Source organism: Lepidochelys olivacea, assembly GCF_965140295.1.
Source record: "Lepidochelys olivacea isolate rLepOli2 genome assembly, chromosome: 8".
In the NCBI taxonomy this organism is placed as follows: Eukaryota; Metazoa; Chordata; order Testudines; family Cheloniidae; genus Lepidochelys; species Lepidochelys olivacea.
In genome coordinates this window covers 78,743,139-78,766,086 of record NC_140418.1, presented here as the reverse complement: position 1 = coordinate 78,766,086, position 22,948 = coordinate 78,743,139, and the positions used below count along the sequence as shown (strand labels likewise).

At 42.3% G+C, this 22,948-nt stretch overlaps 1 protein-coding gene and 1 long non-coding RNA gene across 2 annotated transcripts in view; one reads left to right on the top strand and one right to left on the bottom strand.

Annotated features, from left to right (window-relative positions):
* ZNHIT6 (zinc finger HIT-type containing 6) overlaps window positions 1–22,948 on the bottom strand; it is a 58,888-nt gene that overhangs the window by 24,696 nt on the left and 11,244 nt on the right. Inside the window, exons 6-8 of the mRNA XM_084637176.1 lie at window positions 19,422–19,490; window positions 18,202–18,282; window positions 11,621–11,701 (exon numbers count right to left, since the gene is read on the bottom strand). Coding sequence (XP_084493302.1) covers window positions 11,621–11,701; window positions 18,202–18,282; window positions 19,422–19,490 — 231 coding nt within the window. The remainder of the gene's footprint in view (window positions 1–11,620; window positions 11,702–18,201; window positions 18,283–19,421; window positions 19,491–22,948) is intronic.
* LOC311525235 lies at window positions 1,646–21,978 on the top strand. The gene is made up of 3 exons (XR_014712728.1): window positions 1,646–1,724; window positions 11,798–11,906; window positions 21,715–21,978. It is a non-coding gene; the product is annotated as an uncharacterized lncRNA (long non-coding RNA).

The following is a 22,948-nucleotide window of genomic DNA, read 5'->3' as shown; positions in this document are numbered from 1 at the left end:
TAAAAGGAGCAGACAGACTGATATTCCCAAGAAGAAAGGGAAAGCAGAACTTTAGTTGGATACAGAATGGTTGGAGTTGCTGACAACAGTTAAGGCTGAAGATGAACTGATCAGGAGATTTAAAAGATATGTCAAGCTATAAGAAAAGCTGACAGAGGAAAGGTTTCAGAGTAGCAGCCGTGTTAGTTTGGTATTCGCAAAAAGAAAAGAAGTACTTGTGGCACCTTAGAGACTAACAAATTTATTTGAGCATAAGCTTTCGTGAGCTACAGCTCACTTCATCGGTGAGCTGTAGCTCACGAAAGCTTATGCTCAAATAAATTTGTTAGTCTCTAAGGTGCCACAAGTACTCCTTTTCTTTTTTTGAAGGAGGAAAGAAAGTTTTAATAAAAAAATGAAGTCTGGGATAAATAAGAACACACACAGCAATAGAGGCATGGAAGGAGTACATTTAGATCCAGCTGTTGGGGAGAATCTTCAATATTGATGCAGAAGCGATATTAAAATTATTATAACTTAATTTTAAAGTTGTTACAAACTTGTTTGCACTTTTACTGAATACTAAGATATAACTCTAAGTATGTTATAGTCAAGTGCTTGGAAATAAAACAATACATATGTTTTGCTAGTTCTGTTACAAAATGTTAAAGCTAATCAAAGAAATTCCAGAAGGTTTCTGCTTCTATATTTCAAGGACAATCAAATCTCAAGAAAACAGACCATGTAAAAACACCCATATTTTAAGTGGAGCCTTAATTGTAAAAAGGAATGCAGGATGTGTTATCAGAGCAATAAATCTGAGAAGAGTGGGCTCTACCAACCCCCACCCTCTTGCAAGAAAACCTGCTTGTGTTCTTAAAATTTTCAGAGAAGAATATGTAGCTGGAGAACTGTTAAACTTGTTTATTTCTTAAATGCGGAAATGGCAAACACCTTTGTGAAATGCAGACTTGCAAATATGTTAGCTAAATGCAAAGCTCCTAATATAGCTCTTAATGTCATTGCTATGTAAATAGTAAAATGCTTCACGTACCAACATGGCATCTAATGACCTTGCTAAACCAGTGTAAAAGCCATTAAACAGTGAATATTTATATTAATCGGAAATTAAGAACTGGCACTGGATAAGAAAACCCTTAACTAACTTCAGAAGATAAGAATCATCTCTCTAAAGTTAACAACTTTTAATTATTTAAGTTAAAGACTTTAAAGTTATTTAATTTAAAAAGATATTTGAAGATTAAAAACTTTTGTATAAACAGGTGTGTTTGGGCTTTTTGAAAACAGACATTCATTTTCTGTCAAACTAAACAAATTTGAAAGAACTTCTCTGAAACTAGACTGAACAAAAAGAGTTAAAACCAAGTAAAAGTTATCTGGATCTTTCGAGTCACAAAAACAAAGGCAATTAAAGAAATGTTGCATATTCATTAAGCAGACTGTATACTCAGGAGCTGAAAATGTCAACTAAGCTAACCCCGAAGGCATGAAGCAGTGACCTTTGAATCTAAACAACCCTGCAAGAGGTGTGTTTTCCTATAATTTAATGGAAATAGGAAGGGGATGGGTATAAAAACTCTGAAGTGAGCACTCCTCACTTACACACACCACTACCCAACTCAAACACAGCACTGCCACAGACGAGTAAGAAAAACCATTTAAGAAAGAGGAGTCAAGAAGAAATCAACTCAAGGAAAATCTCTCCAAGACTTCAACTTGGATTGGTGAGATGAAGTTACCTAAGACACTGCCAATGGATGAGATTTAAAACTACTGTAATGATTTTGATGGAATGTTGAAATCCTGTTGTAATTTAAGACTAACAGTTTCTCCGGGTTCAGAGTAACAGCCGTGTTAGTCTGTATTCACAAAAAGAAGAGGAGTACTTGTGGCACCTTAGAGACTAACCAATTTATTTGAGCATAAGCTTAAGTGAGCTGTAGCTCACGAAAACTTATGCTCAAATAAATTGGTTAGTCTCTAAGGTGCCACATGTACTCAGTTTCTCCTGTTAATCACCAAGTGGTTAGAAAAAACGGCTACTTACTTTCTCGTAACTGTTGTTCTTCGAGATGTGCTCTTCACGTACATTCCACATTAGGCGTGCGCACGCTGCGTGCACGAGGGTCAGAAACTTTTCCTCTGAGCGGCTCCCGTCGGGCTGGCGGGGCCCCCAAGTGGCGCCACTGCGCTGTGCATATATACCCCCGCCGGGCCGACCCCCTCCGGTTCCTTCTTGCTGGCGACTCCAGAGGGGTAGAAGGGTGGGTGGTGGAATGGACGTGAACACCACATCTTGAAGAAAAGTTACGAGAAAGGAAGTAACCGTTTTTTCTTCTTTGAGTGCTTTTTCACGTCCATTCCACATTAGGTGAATCACAAACTTACCTCTGGAGGAGGGTAGGAGTCACGGAACAACTGCTCGGAGGACTGCTCTGCCTACTGCCACGTCCTCTCTGGTCTGCTAGTTGACTGCATAGTGGGTCGTGAAGGTGTGCACCGAGGACCAGGTGGCTGCTCTGCAGATCTCCTGGATTGGGACCTGTGCCAGGAACGCCGTGAAAGTCGCTTGCGTCCTGGTCAAGGGGCCGTGACTGCGGGGGCCGGAACACCTACGAGCTCATAGCATGCTCGGATGCAGCTTGTAATCCATCCAACTAAATCCACTGCACCGACACTGGGAGGCCTTTCATCCTCTCGGCTACAGCTACAAACAGCTGCGCGGATTTGCGAAAGGGCTTGGTGCGCTCCAAATAGAATGCCAACGCTCAACGCACATCATAGCATATCAGGCTTAGAAGGGACCTCAGGAGTCATCTAGTCCAACCCCCTGCTCAAAGCAGGACCAATCCCCAATTTTTTTTGCCCCAGATCCCTAAATGGCCCCCTCAAGGATTGAACTCACAACCCTGGGTTTAGCAGGCCAATGAGCTATCCCTCCGTATGGGGTTTTGGAAAGAACACCGGCAGACAAATGTCCTGGCCCAAATGGAATTGGGAGACCACCTTAGGGAGGAACTTGGGGTGCGGCCGGAGCTGCACCTTGTCCTTGTGAAATACTGTATACGGTGGCTCAGAGGTGAGGGCCCCGAGTTCGGACATCCTTCTGGCCAAGGCAATGGCAACCAGAAATTCCATCTTCCAGGAAAGGTGGAGGAGGGAACAGGAAGCAAGGGGCTCAAAAGGGGGTCCCATGAGTTTAGAGAGGACCAGGTTAAGGTTCCATGGAGGGACTGGTGGGCAGGACTACGGAAACACCCTCTCCAACCCTTTAAGGAACCGTCCCATCATTGGGTGGGAGAACACCAACCAACCCCTCTCCCCCCACCCCAGAACCCCGGAAGGAAGGCGGAGATGGCCGCCAGGTGCACTCTGAGTGAGGACGGGGCTAGCCCTTGCTGCTTCAGGTGCAGGTGATACTCCAGGATGGCCTGCACGGGGGCCTGGCATGGCCGCACCTGTCAGGGTTCACATCAACACATGAACCTTTTCCACTTGGCCATATAGGCCGCCCTGGTAGAGGGCTTCCTACTGCCAAGCAGAATCTGCTGCACTGGAAGGGAGCACTGGCTCTCCAGGGTGTTTAGCCACAGAGCCTCGACGCCGTCAGGTGCAGTGACTGTAGGTCAGGGTGGAGAAGCCGCCTGCCATCCTGTGTAATGAGGTCCCAGTGTAGGGGCAGGACTACTGGAGCTTCCACCGACAGCTCTAGGAGTGACATGTACCAGTGATGGCGGGCCCAGGCTGGGGCGATGAGGATCACTTCCACCCTGTCCCTGCGCACCTTGAGTAGGACCTTGTGCACCAAGGGGAGCGGGGGTAGGCATACATCAAGCCCCCCCTCCACAGGATCACAAACGCGTCCGCGAGCGAGCCTGGGCTGCGGACCTGGAACGAGCAGAAACGCAGGCACTGGGCATTGGCCCCGGTGGCAAACAGGTCTACCTGGAGAAATGCCCACCTGCAGAAGAGCGAAAGCATGACGTCCGCCCTGAGCGTCCACTCATGCATGCGGTACGACCTGCTGAAGGAGTCCGCCAGCTCATTTCATACCCCTGGGAAATAGCACGCCTCGAGGTGAATTGCGTGGGCTATGCAAAGGTCCCAGAGGAGGAGAGCCTCGCGACAGAGTGGCGAGGAACAAGCCCCACCCTGTTTGTTTATATAAAATATGGCTGTAGCGATGTCTGTCAGAACTGTTATGCTGTGACCACTCAGAGTGGCATGAAAGGTCTGGCAGGCGAGACTAACCGCCCTGAGCTCCTTCACATTGATATGGAGCGACCGCTCTGCACAACCCCTGCATCATGAGGTTCCCCAGGTGAGCCCCCATCTGTGATCTGACACATCCGTCACCAGCATCAAGTCCACTTGTGGTACGGCAAGGGGATGCCTTCGCAAACCACAGGCTTGGACTGCCACCACAGAAGGGAGTCCAGAACATCCCTTGGGGCTGTCACTACCAAGTCCAGGGGGTCCCTGCCTGGGTGGTACACCTGAGTGAGCCACGCCTGAAGAGTCCTGAGCCTCAGTCTGGCATGCCTGATCACATGTGTGCATGCTGCCATGTGGCCCAGCAGCTGCAGGCAGCACCGGGCTGTTGTCGTTGGAAACTGGCGTAGGGAGGTCATTGCTTGCTGGATAACCTGGAATCGGGATACCAGAAGGCTTGCCCTGGCCTGCACCATGTCCAGGACTGTCCCTATGAATTCCACTCTCTGCTTGGGTACAAGCGTGGACTTGGGGTCATTGACCAGGAGCCCCAGCTCACGGAACAATCTCAGGGCCACCTCCACATGGCCCCGCAATTCTGCCTTGTATCGGCCTGCCAGGAGGCAGTTGCCGAGGTAAGGGAACACCTGGATTCTCTGCCTCCTTAAGAAGGCCGCCACCACCACCATGCACTTTGTGAACACTCTTGGGGCCGCGGCTAGACCGAATGGGAGAACCGCACACTGGTAATGTTCTTGGCCCACGGTGAAGCGTAGGAACCGCCAATGTGCTGGGTGGATGATGATATGAAAGTATGTGTCCTTCATGTCGAGGGCAGCGTCCCCAGTCCCCCGGATCCAGGGAAGGGATGATGGTGCCCAGAGAGACCATGCGGAACTGGGCCTTGACCAGGAATTTGTTGAGCCCGCGCAGGTCTAGAATGGGGCGAAAGCCCTCTTTGGCCTTGGGGATGAGGAAGTACCGGGAGTAGAACTCCTTCCCCCTTAGGCTGTGCGGCACAGCCTCTACCGGAAAAGATGGGAGTTGCCTTACCAAGTGGGAAGTCCGTCTAATGAGACAACTCCCATCTTTTCATGTGCTGTGTATTTATTTCTGCTACTGTATTTTCCACTCCATGCATCTGATGAAGTGGGTTCTAGCCCATGAAAGCTTATGCCCAGAGAAATAGTGGAATGTAATTGGCCTTAAGAGTCTTAATATTCATAATTGGCTCATTAAATACTGCGTCTAAGTAATAAATTTAAATGTTTTTCTTGATTTCACAGGGTTTAGCTAAAACTGCCTACTTTGCCAACTATAAACTGGTTATTTACTAATAACCAACAGGTTCACCAGCCTTGAAACAGAACTCTTTAGCCCATCTATAAACATTCTTAGCTGCCTAAGGACATAGTAAGGGATGGATTCATAACAATTTTGGAAAATAATTTACTTTGTTCTTAACTTACCAAGAAAGAAGAGCCCACAGAGGGGTTCACTCTCAAGGGTGGAATCTCTGTTAAAGCTCTCTTCAGAAAGATATATAGAGCAAATTGAAATGGAAGTCACTAGTTTATCACTTGTATTGTGTCATTTGTTTGTTCTGTTGAAAGTTTTCTTTTCCTTTCTTTGATAATAAAATAGCCGTAGTTAATAATTGTTATTTTGCTTGGTCTTCATCAGAATACCATTACTATTTATACCACATCTTAAACGTCAAGACAATTTTCTGAAGGTGAAGTGGCACATTTGAATAAATACACAATTAAAGCAAATGGATTTTTATAATTAAGAGACAGTCAACTTCCATTTACATCTGATTTTTATTTTAACCTACCATTTCTATTTGTGACACCTACAATTATTTTAACTGGAAGGTTAAAGAAAGAAAGGCTCCCTATTTTTATCAGTTTGTCTTTTTAGACAATAATCCTATTTGGACACAAACTGAGCTTTCTTTCATATTTGTACAGATCATAGCGCATGGCGGGTGCACTCAAATACATATATAAAACCTAATAAATCAATATCAACATTTACAACAAAGTGCATTCCAGCACAATCACTATTACAAGATTTATACTATCTTAAAGTGATAGAGGCATGTACATCAAGCTTTTTAATTTGTCAGTGAGTTGGTTTTTGTGATCTTAATAGCAAAGAGCATAATATTAGCAGACTCTAAAGCGACTTTAATCCCTAGATATTTAAAAAAACATTAGGCCACAAAGGAAAATTCTCTCTGGGCATGGAAATAAGAGTTTACCAAAGCAAATAACTCCTACTTCTGCCAGTTGATCTTGAGACAGGAAAGTGCTCCAGAATTACTAACATCCAGAATTCTGGGAAGAAACTGTTTTGGATCAGTTAAAGCAAAATAAGTGGTCACCAGCATAAAGAAATGGCGTTTAGAAGAGAAGCACTTGCAATACTTGTTTAATGGATTTTTCTTCCTCACTATCCACTATAATTGAATAAGATAGGATGGCTGTGTTTCCATTTGCATTGGCCAATGTCACTCACTGCATCTGGGAAGAGGCAATCTGATTGTGTGTTGATGTTTTAAGGCTTCTTAAAGCATTGAAATATGAGTTGCACCAGTACAAAATGTACAGACCCCATCATTGGAGCCCTCTGAAAGTGTGAATTCCACTGAAGTCAATGGAAGCTTTGCATTAGGAATACCTGTAGGATATAGCCTGATTTTACTCAGTATTCCTGTACTGTTCAAGGAACTGATCCAAAACTCACTGAAGTTAATGGAAGACTTCTAGGCCTTTAAAGCCAGATTTTAACTCACACTATGCAACTATCTGCATCTTTAGGTGCCTAAATACCTTTTAAAATCTGGCTCCTGATGTTATATTAAAATTAACTCCATGACAGTTATTCTGAAAAAAATATATTAATAATGAGTCATGAACAGTTAACAGGCTAGGAAGAAAATTAGCTTATGAAAGGATCCTTGTTGAGTTTCAAAAAGACAGTCTGTTAGAAAAAAGATTTCTTGCAAAACAAAATTTGTCATAGTCAGTATTAACAGGAGAATATTATATGAATGATTTAACAGCAGCCTCATCAGGCAATATTTGTATTGGTATAAATGCATGTAAATGGCATGTCTTTGTTTACTAATCTGATCAAATTATTCTGACCATCAATTTAGTTACAATGAACATCAAGTTATTTGCTTCACAAAGGCAACTCTGGCAGCTCTCTCAGGAAAATGAGAAGGTGTATTTCCCAAACTAGACTGTATAATTTGGCAGTTGCATTTTTCCTTCCCTTAGTGGAAAAAGCAATAATCTTACCACATGAAGTCACTTTGAAGGCATCCCAAATAAAGGATTAGACACAGTAAGGACATTAATTTATTTTGAAGAAAGAAAATGCTATTTTATAAAAGAATGTAGAAGAGTGCAAAAATCATCCAACAGGCAGCACTTAAACCTCCCCTGGAATAGTTTCACACCAGAACAAAAAACTTAGACAAACTGAATATTGCATACCTGGTGATAGGGGTTAACATCTCCAGATGGAAAACTTAATTTTTAGCAACCCATCCAAAAGCAGATTTTCCAAAACCAAAAAGAAGAGAGCTGTAGACTTCAGAGTAAAAGGAGAACTTCTGTGTCTATAACACTGGTGATACCAATCCTCCCTCTATAAGATCCCTTTTAAAGGTACCTGTAGTTAATCGAGAGGCCTATCAAGGGTCTAGTAGTCACACTCTAAAATTCTAGGTAATGGTGAGAGGGTGTGCTTTGAGTCACTCAACCAAAGCTGTTCCAAATGATTAAGGAGTAATACCAACACACAATGAAAGAAATCCTGGCATAGTCCTCCTCAGCCAAGAGAGGCTCCCATATTATGTGCACTACAGGAAGAAGACTGTACCAGGGAAACAAAAACAGAGGCTTATCTCAGATAAATTAGGTTGCAGAAGAATGTCACTATCTAACATAAAAAGGAGTCAATGGAAAGCAAGCAAGTTTCATGTTGTTCAACAGCTACCCAGTCTATCTGTGCAGAAGTAGTGTTAGCTAACTGTTGTTTAACTTCCCAAGCTGGGGTTCCCATGATTTAAAGTAAAAACATGTAGTAGCTGGCAAATATAAATATTCTCCTGAAAAAAATATCCGATAAGACTAGCATTTTGTAAATGACATTCAAATTAAAATGGTTGTTACACTGTGAGTCATAGAATTAAACAGTCAAAATTAAACCACAAATTCCTGTTTTATAAACATTTTCAAGAAATACTGAAATCCTCCTGTAAGATGCTTATCTTAAAATTAGGAGCCTAATGTTTTATAGCCTATAATAATCCTATTTAGTTCTCTGAAACACCACTGCATTCCATTAGGTTCACAACCTATTTACTATTGTGGGCCGCATGTGCGGCTCTCTCTGTGTTATGTGGGTTGCATACATATGGATATATACTACCTGTATGGTGCTGAGGATGTCACATGGGCTACACCTGTGCACTGATTGGGCTGCAAGCTGAGAACCAGTGCTTACAATGATACATATTTGCAATTATGAAGATAACGGTCTTAAGAGACTCTGGACTAAAACCCTACCCAATTTGACAATGTATAGTTTTAAAGTCCTCCTATTATCTAATCATTTTAATAAGGTGTTTTTTGAATCCTAGATAATAGAATATTCATATGAACTTAAAAGGCTGTGGGGCAGTATACTGGTACTTTCCTCCACCAACCCACTACTTAGTGGTAAAAGGTTTCCTTTCACACAGCTGGGCCGTTGCTCTGCCTGATCTTTGACAATGTGAGCAGAGCAGAGCACTGGTGGATTATGGGGTACTCTATGTACTTATGGGCTTGTCTATACAGACATGTAGTGCATGGAATGCTGTATAGTGAAACAGCAGTATATTGAAGTGTATAACAGAACTTTTAGTGCATGGCAGCAGGGTCCACACAGCCATTTAGTGGGCAGCAGGCTAGAGCACCGTAGATTTACACCCTGCCTTGCGGTGCACTAGATCTCCATAGACAAGCCCATGTTATTAAAGAATAACCTGGCCTGCACAATAGAGGAAAAGCTGTTAACACTACCCTTACTAATATAGGGCAGCAACATGGTGGTGGGAGAAGAAATGGTCTGAAGGAATGCAAAGGGGGAGGAAGGTATAGCAAAGATCAGCATTCAACTTCCTTGCTGCACCGAAAACTGCACTAAAAACAAGCATATCTGTTTTAACAGAACTGAAACAGATATATTTGTTAAGTGTTGATATTTTAAAAGGGATGCCATCAGCTTTAAATCTATCACTTAAAAAAAAGTTACCTGCTTGAGTTCCTCACCAAATTTTTGGTGTTTTACAATCACATTTTCCTTTTAAAAATATTTTGCTTCCTTTTTCTGTGTGTAAGAACCACACAAAAACAGAACATAACTGACTGCACAAAAAGTGCTGAGAAATGAAGTCAATCTAAGGAAGATTTTTCTCTCACACAGTCCTCTTTGTAATCATAAAAAGTGAAGATTTCACACAAAAGAGCAATTCTGACGTTGGTGACTGTTCTTAAATTTTCCTGTAATACTCAACTTCAACCAAAACTTAAGTCTTTCCTTTAAAGCACAGGGCTTCCCATTAGAATGTTGCCTTTTAGACCTCACTGTGGAACCACAGCGCAGGTCTACCTTTGGTCTTGGTTAGTAAGTTTAGGCTATTTTGCCTAGTGCTATGGTAAGTTAATCAAGAACAGAACAAGTTTTAATTTCTATTCACATTCCACAAGAGGAATGCATAACTATACCCAGGATTCAGCAAGGTACTTAAGTACTAACATTAAACATGTAAATAATCCCATTAATTTTGCTGAATATCTGGACATAAAAGATGAAGATCAACCTTAAGGATTTTTAATTTCTTTTAAATGCACTACACCTTCTATCTGAAGATCCAAAAGAGCGTCACAAACCATTAATGAATTTTAGCTCAATACCTCTGTGAACTAAGAAAAATATAATGACCATTTTACAGAAGGAGAAACTGAGAAGAGATTATGTGACTTGCTGACAGGCACACAAACTAACCATGATAGAGCAAGTAAAAGAACATATACTTTTGGATTCGAAGTCACATACTTTATCAAGCTGATCCTCCCCTCAAATTTATTATACTAGTTCATAGAAGGAATGCCTACACGACAAAAAAACCAAATCAAAACAAAAAACTCTGCAGCAAGTCTCAGTTCAGTGGTGGCAGGCAATATATGCATAAAGAGGAAGGGAACAAGATAGGCTGCAATCATAATAAGTAAAGATTTCAACAACATGTTTGTTTTTGGAGCTCTTGATCTCCCCCCCCCCCACCAACCAATTAGCAGGAGAGCAGAAAAGCCCAAATAAAAATAATTTAAAATGGGGAATTTTTCTAAAAAATACTGTACATACTATTTAAATGGTGCTCTATCAGAAAGGTAATTTTATAAAGTTAGTCAATTTTTTAAAAAAAGTAGAAGTTGACAAAGTCTCCTAAATGTATTAAATCCTGACGTGGAAATCAGCTCATTTTATGCAAAAAGAAAAACTGCTAGCGGACAACTATCTTGTAGCCAATGTCACAGTTACTGAGAAACAAGTATCAGAAGAAGAAAAGTTAAGAATTTGTAAAGTTTCATTCTGTCATTCAAGTTCAGAGTATATTCTACACTCACTCTTGCATAGAGTTTACAATTAAATTAAATGACAGCGAAATTGAATGTCTGTTTACAACAGACATTCTCGTAATATCATTGATGCTTTTCTTTAACAATGGTATGTCATGTTTCAGGGAAAAAGTTAGATGACATTAAGTTTGTTACATTTGAAGAAAGTTAAGATTTCTAAACTGCATTCCTAAGAATTATGGGTCAATCACAATAAACTAAAGTATTAAAAGTACGTTCCCTTTTCAATAACAATGGCAGCTGGGTGAAGTGTTCCAAATGGTGCTTATGATATGTGTAGAATTATTTCTTTAGCTATTCGCACAGTTTTTATTTTGATGGTATAAAACAAATTTTGTCCAGAGCTAATATAATAAAGAATAAAATTCTATTAAAGTTTAGGTTCAAGAAGCTTAAATCTTGATCTGAAAACACCAGAATGTGAAATCTGACCAGCTAGTAATGTTGAGAAAGCATCATGTGGCACAGTAAATTCAGCTTAATTTTACAGATGCTTACATGTTGTCTCACTAAACTTTATCTTGATTTTAACTGCAACTTTTTTGTAATTTCATGTTGCTAAACAGAAGTGATTTAATCTGGGAGAGTACAGACACATTATCCTTTATCACAACACCACTAGAGACTACGAAACATCTTCAACAAGTAATTTCTCTCTAAAAAGTACACAAACAGCCTACATACAGAAAAAATATATCCCTTACCTGACAGAATTATGTTGCCTGTTTTCTATTTTCATTAAAATTTGCACATCTGACTGAGGAGACATTGTATATATTTTTAATCTGGAAAAAAAACACAACTCATGAAATCTAGACAAATCACATTAAAGAAAAAGTCTAAACCACTTGTTACCGTTAAGAGATTTACTAACTTTTTAGATGCCTACAACCAAAACAGCGGGGACAGGACGATGGTGAACCAATTTGGCAGCATGTGACCTCCAGAAGAAAAAAGGGGAGTGTCCATGTACCAGCAACGCAGATACAGGTAAGTAACCGTTTTCATGTTCTCTCCACAGGTACTAATGCGGAGAGTGGACTAGATGATACATCTGAGGGAAGGGAACAGAAGGAGACTCTGCCGATTGGAAGGCATGAGATGCACTGTCCTAGGGTTGGGGGTTCCACGACCACCGCTCCCAAGAGAAGGAGGCGGGTGGTGGTGGTCGGGGACTCTCTCCTCAAGGGGACTGAGTCATCCATCTGCCGCCCCAACCGGGAAAACCGAGAAGTCTGCTGCTTGCCAGGAGCTAGGATTCATGATGTGACAGAGAGATTGCCGAGACTCATCAATCCCTCGGATCGCTACCCCTTCCTGCTTCTTCATGTGGGCACCAATGATACTGCCAAGAATGACCTTGAGCAGATCACTGCGGACTATGTGGCTCTGGGAAGAAGGATAAAGGAGTTTGAGGCGCAAGTGGTCTTCTCATCCATCCTCCCCGTGGAAGGAAAAGGCCTGGGTAGAGATCGTCGAATTGTGGAAGTCAACGAATGGCTACGCAGGTGGTTTCGGAGAGAAGGCTTTGGATTCTTTGACCATGGGATGGTGTTCCAAGAAGGAGGAGTGCTAGGCAGAGACGGGCTCCATCTAACGAAGAGAGGGAAGAGCATCTTCGCAAGCAGGCTGGCTAACCTAGTGAGGAAGGCTTTAAACTAGGTTCACCGGGGGAAGGAGACCAAAGCCCTGAGGTAAGTGGGATACCAGGAGGAAGCACAAGCAGGAGTGCGCGAGAGGGCAGGGGTCCTGCCTCATACTGAGAAAGAGGGACAATCAGCGAGTTATCTCAAGTGCCTAAAGACAAATGCAAGAAGCCTAGGAAACAAGCAGGGAGAACTGGAAGTCCTGGCACAGTCAAGGAATTATGATGTGATTGGAATAACAGAGACTTGGTGGGATAACTCACATGACTGGAGTACTGTCATGGATGGATATAAACTGTTCAGGAAGGACAGGCAGGGCAGAAAAGGTGGGGGAATTGCACTGTATGTAAGGGAGCAGTATGACTGCTCAGAGCTCCGGTATGAAACTGCAGAAAAACCTGAGTGTCTCTGGATTAAGTTTAGAAGTGTGAGCAACAAGGGTAATGTCGTGGTGGCAGTCTGCTATAGACCACCGGACCAGGGGGATGAGGCGGACGAGGCTTTCTTCCGGCAACTCAAGGAAGTTACTAGATTGCAGGCCCTGGTTCTCATGGGAGACTTCAAATCACCCTGATATCTGCTGGGAGAGCAATACAGCAGTGCACAGACAATCCAGGAAGTTTTTGGAAAGTGTAGGGGACAATTTCCTTGTGCAAGTGCCGGAGGAACCAACTAGGGGCAGAGCTCTTCTTGACCTGCTGCTCACAAACCGGGAAGAATTAGTAGGGGAAGCTAAAGTGGATGGGAACCTGGGAGGCAGTGACCATGAGATGGTTGAGTTCAGGATCCTGACACAGGGAAGAAAGAAGAGCAGCAGAATACGGACCCTGGACTTCAGAAAAGCAGACTGACTCCCTCAGGGAACTGATGGGCAGGATCCCCTGGGAAAATAACATGAGGGGGAAAGGAGTCCAGGAGAGCTGGCTGTATTTTAAGAATCCTTATTGAGGTTACAGGGACAAACCATCCCAATGTGTAGAAAGAATAGTAAATATGGCAGGCGACCAGCTTCGCTTAACAGTGAAATCCTTGCTGATCTTGAACACAAAAAAAGAAGCTTACAAGAAGTGGAAGATTGGACAAATGACCACGGAGGGGTATAAAAATATTGCTCGGGGATGCAGGAGTGAAATCAGGAAGGCTAAATCACACCTGGAGTTGCAGCTAGCAAGCGATGTTAAGAGTAACAAGGAGGGTTTCTTCAGGTATGTTAGCAACAAGAAGAAAGTCAAGGAAAGTGCGGGCCCCTTACTGAATGAGGGAGGAAACCTAGTGACAGAGGATGTGGAAAAAGCTAATGTACTCAATGCTTTTTTTGCCTCTGTCTTCACGAACAAGGTCAGCTCCCAGACTACTGCACTGGGCAGCACAGCATGGGGAGTAGGTGACCAGCTCTCTGTGGAGAAAGAAGTGGTTCGGGACTATTTAGAAAAGCTGGACGAGCACAAGTCCATGGGGCTGGATGCGCTGCATCAGAGAGTGCTAAAGGAGTTGGCGGATGTGATTGCAGAGCCATTGGCCGTTATCTTTGAAAACTCATGGCAATCGGGGGAAGTCCCGGATCACTGGAAAAAGGCTAATGTACTGCCCATCTTTAAAAAAGGGAAGAAGGAGGATCCTGGGAACTACAGCCCAGTCAGCCTCACCTCAGTCCCTGGAAAAATCATGGAGCAGGTCCTCAAGGAATCAATTCTGAAGCACTTCGAGGAGAGGAAAGTGATCAGGAACAGTCAGCATGGATTCACCAAAGACAAGTCATGCCAGACTAATCTAACTGCCTTCTATGATGAGATAACTGGCGCTGTGGATGAGGGGAAAGTGGTGGACGTATTGTTCCTTGACTTTAGCAAAGCTTTTGACACTGTCTCCCACAGTATTCTTGCCAGCAAGTTAAAGAAGTATGGGCTGGATGAATGGACTATAAGGTGGATAGAAAAAAGTTGGCTAGATTGTCGGGCTCAATGGGTAGTGATCAATGGCTCCATGTCTAGTTGGCAGCCGGTATCAAGTGGAGTGCCCTAAGGGTCGGTCCTCGGGCTGGTTTTGTTCAATATCTTCATAAATGATCTGGAGGATGGTGTGGATTGCACCCTCAGCAAGTTTGCAGATGACTGGGAGGAGAGGTAGATACGCTGGAGGGTAGGGATAGGATACAGAGGGCCCCAGACAAATTAGAGGATTGAGCCAAAAGAAATCTGATGAGGTTCAACAAGGACAAGTGCAGAGTCCTGCACTTAGGACGGAAGAATCCCATGCACCGCTACAGAGTAGGGACCGAATGGCTCGGCAGCAGTTCTGCAGAAAAGGACCTAGGGGTTACAATGGACGAGAAGCTGGATATGAGTCAACAGTGTGCCCTTACTGCCAAGAAGGCCAATGGCATTTTGGGATGTATATGTAGGGGTATTGCCAGCAGATCGAGGGATGCGATCGTTCCCCTCTATTCGACATTGGTGAGGCCTCATCTGGAGTACTGTGTCCAGTTTTGGGCCCCACACTACAAGAAGGATGTGGAAAAATTGGAAAGCGTCCAGCGGAGGGCAACAAAAATGATTAGGGGACTGGAACACATGACTTATGAGGAGAGGCTGAGGGAACTGGGATTGTTTAGTCTGCGGAAGGGAAGAATGAGGGGGGATTTGATAGCTGCTTTCAACTACCTGAAAGGGGGTTCCAAAGAGGATGGATCTAGACTGTTCTCAGTGGTAGCAGATGACAGAACGAGGAGTAATGGTCTCAAGTTGCAGTAGGGGAGGTTTAGGTTGGATATTAGGAAAAACTTTTTCACTAGGAGGGTGGTGAAACACTGGAATGCGTTACCTAGGGAGGTGGTGGAATCTCCTTCCTTAGGTATTTTTAAGGTTAGGCTTGACAAAGCCCTGGCTGGGATGATTTAGTTGGGGATTGGTCCTGCTTTGAGCAGGGGGTTGGACTAGATGACCTCCTGAGGTCCCTTCCAACCCTGATATTCTATGAAAACAGCCTTCCTGTCAATGTAAATACAGGTTTCATAGAATCATAGAATATCAGGGTTGGAAGGGACCTCAGGAGATCATCTAGTCCAACCCCCTGCTCAAAGCAGGACCAATCCCCAATTTTTGCCCCAGATCCCTAAATGGCCCCCTCAAGGATTGAACTCACAACCCTGGGTTTAGCAGGCCAATGCTCAAACCACTGAGCTATCCCTCCCCCCCAAATTCTGCCACTAGCCAGAATTTTAAGACTGTCTATGAATCAGCTTGGATTGCAAACATGTTTCTCTACTTTCTCCAGATAAGGCATTAACATTACCATCATTTAAATTAATTCTTTGGATTTTTTAATCATTTCATTTGTATCATCAGCAATTTCTTTGAGTGCTGCTGGTTTAAATTCAATGACTTTAGAAGCATACAAATGCAAGGCTGGAAGGGACCAAGTAAACTAGACCATCCCTGACAGGTGTTTCTCAAACTTGTTTTTAAAAGCTTCCAATGATGGGGACTCCATGACCTCCCTTGGAAGCCTATTCCACAGCTTAACTACCCCTTATAGTCAGAAAGCTGTTCCTTATATCGAACCTAAATCTCCCTTGCTGCAGATTAAGCCCATTACTTCTTGTCCTACCTTCAGTGGACATGGAAAACAAGTGATCACTGTCCTCTTTACAACAACCCTTAACATACTGGAAGACTTATCAGGTCTCCCCTCAGTCTTCCTTTCTCAAGACAAAACATGCCCTCCTTTAAGCTTTCCTCATAGGTCATTTTTCTAAACCTTTTATCACTTTTCTTGCTCTCCTCTGGACTCTTTCCAATTTGTCCACATCTTTCCTAAACTGTGGTGCCCAGAATTGGACACAGTACTCCAGCTGGGACCTTACCAGTGCCAAGTAGACAGGACAATTACCTCCTGTGTCTTACATACTACACTCCTGTTAATTCACCCCAGAATCATATTAGCCTTTTTTGCAGCTGCAGTACATTGACGACTCAGTTTGTGGTCCACTATAACCCGCAGATCCTTTTCAGCAGTACTACCACCTAGAAAGTTATTCCCCATTTTGTAGTTGTGCATTTGATTTTTTCCTTCCTCAGTGAAGTAATTTGCACTTGTCTTTATTGATTTTCATCGCAATGAATTCAGACCAATTCTCCAATTTGTCAACGTCATTTTGAATTTTTAACCTGTCCTCCAAAGTGCTTGAAACCCCTCCCGGGTTGGTGTCATCTGCAAATTTTATAAGCATACTCTCTACTCCATTATCCAAGTCATTAAAGAAAATATTGACTAGTACCAGACCCAGGACTGACCCCTGTGGGACTCCACTAGACTTCACTAGCAAACTATTGATAACTGTGAGAACAGTTGTTCAGCCAGTTGTGATCTAGATGAAATTACTCTAAGGTGGATGCACATTTTGCTAGTTTGCTATGAGAATGTCCTGTGGAACTGTGTCAAAAGCCTTACTAAAATCAAGGTATAGCGTGTCTATTGCTTCCCCCCATCCACTACGTCAATAATCATATCAAGAAAGGAAATTCGGTTGGTTTGTCATTATTTATTTTTGACAAATCCATGCTGACTATTCCTTATAATCTTATGATCCTTCAGGTCCTTACAAACGGATTGTTTAATAATTTGCACCAGTATTTTTCCAGGTACTGAAGTTAGGATGGCTGGTTTATAATTCCCTGGGTCCTCCTGGTTCCCCTTTTAAAAGATAGGTACTATGCTTCCCTTCTCCATTCTTCTGGGACCTTTCCTGTCCTCCAGGAGTTCTCAAAGATAATTGCTAATGGCTCCAATATTGCTACAGATAGATACTTAAGTACCCTAGGATGAATTTCATCAGGCCCTCCTGACTTGAATACATCTAATCTATCCAAATGTTCTTTAGCTTGTTCTTTCCCTATTTTGGCTTATGTTTCTTTGCCTTAGTTGTTAACATTGTTGAGTATCTGCTCACCATTAACCTTTTTAGTAAAGACTGAAGCAAAATAGGCATTAAGCACTTCAGCTTTCTTGATGTCATCTGTTATTAGCTCTCATTCCCAGATACACAAAGGACCTACACTTTCCTTTGTCTTTTTCTTGCTCCTAATGTATTTAAAGATCCTCTTCTTTGCCTTTTATGTCCCTTGCCACATGTAACTCATTTTTTTGTGCCTCAGCCTTTCTGATTTTGTCACTACATACTTGTGCTGTTCTTCTGTATTCCTCCTCCTCAATGTTTCAAGTTTTTGTACGATTCCTTTTTAATTTTCAGGTCATTCTTCTGATCTTTCCTTTACATCGGAATAGTTTACAGTTGTGTCTTCAATATTGTCTCCTTGAGGAACCACCACTGCCCTGAACTCCCTTTTCCCTTAGATTTTCTTCCCATGGGAACTTACCTACCAGTTCTCTGAGTTTCTTAGACTCTGCTTTTTGAAGTCCTTATTCAGCTGCTCTCTTGCTCTCTCCTTCCTTTCCTTAGAATCATGAAATTTACTTAATTTAGTTTCAGTCAATAAGTATTAATGAGGTGGCTTTTATCACAAAGATGGCAAGTGCACTATTAGCTAGGAATCCAATTCTGAATGGTAAAAGTGGAAAACTTTTAGTTTTGTTATTTTAAAATCAGTTAAGTAAAATTACTAATGGTTTTTAATACATACCTTTGACGAATAACAGGATCTGATTCTTCAGGATCAAGGTAAGGTTTAAGGATTTCACCTAGTGTTTTATCATCGGGCACCCTTTGGCCAAAAAGATAAAAATGCAGTTTATTAAGTATCATTCAAAAAGAAATATTAAAGCAATTTTAAGGAAATGGTATTTCCATATTTAAATTGATATAACACCAGCAGGTAACATCTGGAAAGGGTGCAATGTGCATCAACATAGCACAAGCTGACAATGGATATTACCAGCCCCAGCACACAGGGTATGTCTATGCTGCAATTAAAAACCTGCAGCTGTCCTGTGTCAATTGGGGCTTGCAGGCATCTGGCTAAGGGGCTGTTTAACTGCAGTGTAGACATTTGGGCTCAGGCTGGACCCTGGGCTCTAGGACCCTGAGTGGGGAGGGTCCCAGAGCTCAGGCTCCAGCCTGTTCATCTACACCACAATTGAACAGCCCAGTGAACCTGAGTCAGCTTAGTACAGGACAATCATGGGTGTCTAACTGCAGCACAAACATACTCTCATTCAACATTAGGACTTAGCTGACACCTGCAGGAAGGAAACAAAGACTCTTCCTCTTATCCTTCCCCATGCCTGCAGCTGGAAAAGCAACTTCCAGCCCTGACAGCAAGTGGCTACTTCTCAGCTTTCCTAGCCCAAACAGGCATGGGGAGAGAAGAGGTAGTTTTTGTTTTGCTGTTTTTCTGCTTTCCTACAGGTACCTTTCAGGGAGGGGGTTAGTAGCATCTGCTACAAAGGCAACATGGCTTCCTTTCCATCCTCTCTGGTGTGGGAAAGGATTTCCTGCAGGGAGTGGGATTTTCTCTGAAGATCAAGGAAAACATTAGGAGTATGCAAAACTCCTCTATATTAGCATGCTGATGCATGTGGACAGCAAGCATCAGGAGGAATATACAAGGCTGCTCTATTTACAAAAGATTATCAAATAAAACAAGTATTTAAATTAGAGAAATTCAATTTGAAAACAGACTTCAGTGTTATGCTTCTAAGGCGATAGAAACAAAACTAGTATTTTAAAAAAGTGAATTAACCTGAGGTGTCCCCTATGTAACAACCAAAAAAATAAAATAAATCTTTATCTTGAGTCTTATTACCACATACAAAAAGATGGCTAAGAAACTAACCAAATAGTCTTATAAAACTAGTTTGCTATCATTAACTATAGACATCTGCTTTTCACAATCTCAGGTACCTTTTTACTGTGTATTCAGCATGACTGTGAGGAAATATGAGCTTCAAATGCCAGTAGAACCTTTGCTCCCTAAAAAGAGAGAGAGAGAAACACACACTAATATCTCAGAGGTATTATTTGCATCATTATTTGTACTGGTACAGTCTTGAGACCTCAACCAAGATGGGGTACTGTAAATAGTAAGAGACAGTCCCTGCCCCAAAGAGGTTACCATCTACATAAACACAGGGTGGGAGAAAAGTATTATTATTATTCCCATATTAATATATGGGAAATTGAGGCACCAAGGGATTAAGCAATCTACAGGAAGGTCAGAAAGGAAAGCTGTGGTACATCCAGGAACTGAACCCAGATCTCCTGAGTCCCTGTCCAGTTCCTTAACCAGAAGCCCCTTCCCTTCCCTTCCTCTTTTGCCAACATAGTTAATTATAGAGCAATTTTTATTAGGTGTTTGGAAGCAGAAATTACCTACTGCTACATGGTTCAAAGAGACACATTCTTTATGGGAGCAGTCAGACCTTCCCGACAGCCCTGGGCTGGGACTTGGGAGACCTGGGCTCTAGTCTTGGTTCTACCACTAGCCTGCTAGGTGACCTTGGGCAAATCTCTTCACTTCTCTGCACCACAGTTTCCTCATCTGTAAAATGGGGAGACAGTCACTGACCATCTTTGTAAAGACCTCTGAGATCTACTGATGAACAGTACTATATAAGAGCTAGGTATTATTATGCAGCTGCTCTTTCTAGTTTAGAATTTTACACACAGCACATATAGTTAAGGTGAGGTTAAACTGAAGCAGCATTTACAAAGTTCCAGAGGTCTGACAATTCCCTGAAATTCAGGAACTTTTGATGGTACTTTTTTCAGCTATCTAAGACTTGGGACTCCTAACCATCAAGTTTACAAAGGTTACAAAATTATGATTAAAAATAATGTGCTGCTGTTGTAACGAAGTTAGTTTGGGTATCAGACAGTTGAAACACTATACAGTTGGGTCCAGCTGGCTACAGAGGCATGTACGTGCATCCAGTAGCAAAACAGTAGACAACAAATTGGTTGCTAAGTACAATTAACTATGTTATTGCTTTTAGATGAGAGACTTACAAAGTTTGTTTGCTGAAATAAATAATTATTCTTAACCTAGTTATTTCTAGGGGAAGGTTACAGTCCATACAATATTTCAGATTACTTACATAGCACAGAAACAGTGTTGGATGCTTTTCTAAGAGGAGGGAAAACCAGGTCCTTACCTTACATAAATCTTAGAATCTAAACAGATAACAAACGTATAGATGAATGTTAGGGTACCACAAGCAGCAAATGACTGAGTGGAGTTGTACAGAATGTCTTGTGAATTCTCCATTTCCATCCTCTTTCTCTGAACCACTTGTTAAAGTTTGTTAAAAGGGAGGATTAATATTTAGAGGCTTCTTTAAGTATGAGTATTCTAAAGAGAGACTGAGTCACAGCAGACCAGCTCAGGGAGAGGAAAGAGGCTGCAAAGACAAGAGTTGGAGGAGGACACAAAAAGGGTGGCTAGTTATGTGGCTTCCGTAATCAGAAGTTGGTACAGTTGAAAGTATGTGCCCTGTCTTCACATTTTAAGACCTGCTGTTTGGTATAATGGTATGGTATTTACTATTACAAGTTCCAAACTCAAACATTAATTTAAAATTAATTTTGAAAGAAGATTCATGTTTTGAATGTTAAATCTGCCATATGAAAAATTCTGTCAGAAAATTCTTAGCACCTCTGAAGATGGCAAACTCAAAGCAACATTAATATCACTGAACAATTGTACAGCAAACTGCAATGCTAATGAAGAAGGGCTTCAACTCAACTGACTATTAACAAGCTCACAATCCCCATCTCAGCTGTACTTTAATATTTAGCACTTAGAATATACGAACATAAGAATGGCCATACTGGGTCAGACAAATGGTTCATCTTGCCCAGTATCCTATCTTCCTACAGAGGCCAATGCCAGGTGCTTCAAAGGGAAAGAACGTAACAGGGCAATTATCATGTGATCCATCTCCTGTCATCCAGTCTGTGATGGGCACTTACACGGCAGGTACATGTGCAAAGCACTATTCCAGTATTTAATTAAAACTTGCTGTGGGACTAAAGGTGGGGGTGTTGTCAACTGGAAGGCAGGTTGCAAGATCACGACTGAAAGTCACAACTGATAAGATGTACATGTATGTCGTAGTAGTAGTAAGAAGACATATTTCATTTCTTGCTCTGAAAATAGGGCCTAAGAATGAGGCTTGGCTTTTTCTTTTCCTTTCAGTTTGGTCAAAATGGTCTCAGAGGTGAAATCATCCTCCTCCAGTACCTGTGTGTAGAGCAGAGGTGGGCAAACTACAGCCTGCGGGACCATCCTGCCTGGCCCTTGAGCCCCTGACTCCTCCCCTGCTGTCCCCCCTCCCCTGTAGTCTCAGCATGCCGCACCGCCAGCGCAGGAGGGGGCTGCACTGCGGGGGCAGTGGAGAGCAGGAAGGGAGACTCACGGCCTTAGAAGATAGCAGGGTCCTGTAAGAGTTCTTGTGCAGGGTGGCCCAGAACCTGAATTGGATAGCAATCTAAGCACATCTTCTCCTAAATGAGATGTACCAAACTTAAAAATATTTATGCAAATTAGGTTCTAAAATCTGTAAGCTTTTTAACAGCTACTGGTTCTTCCTGAACAAACATCTGCTCCCCCTTACCCTGCCAAAACCTTTTAAATTTGCAACATAAAGTAATTTCTTCAACTGTGCTTTTCCTAATTTCCCCAAATAAACATACAAGCAAATAATCCACAAGCAAACCAAGCTACTGTTCCTATAGGCAAGGAACACAGCGATTGTTACTGTCATTTCTTTCAATATGATAATGGTGGTAGCTCTATGAGCAGCACAGTCATCACCTCCTCAGAGCAGGGGTTCTCACAACCAATTTTTTGGTGGCCTCAGAGTGTGGCCACCAACTCTTGCTGATGGCCGCTGTGACAATTTTTCCTAAAATTGTTAATTAACTTTGGGGAAAATGAATAAATATGCACATATACATGTAGTAATTTATTTATGTAGGGATTTTTTTGAAGACTCGGTAATAAAAAAAATGTACAGTTGTCTCTATTATTTACTAGACTTAAATTGAATAGAAACAAATAAGATGCTTTGCATGCTGTTTTTGTTGTTTCTTTTGCTTTTTTGGTTGTGTGTGTGGGGGTGGTTTTTGTTGTTTTTTTTTAAAAACTTGCTAGCTAGTAAGTCTGCTTCTGTGAAAAGTGATATTTGTATGTTTGTTAATATCACTTCACAGCAGCAGACTTGTTAGCTAGCTGGGAGGCAGTGAAAAGTGATATTAAACAAAAATATCACTTTTCACAGCAGAAGTTACTCAGCTCTGGCAAACTGGAGGACAAATTAAGCCTTGGAAGGGAAGGTGGGGAGGCAGCAGGGGCCAAGGGCGATGGGGAACTCACACTGGCTGCCTGCTCCTCTGGTGTTTGTTGCTCCAGAGGGGGGCAGGGCCCAACC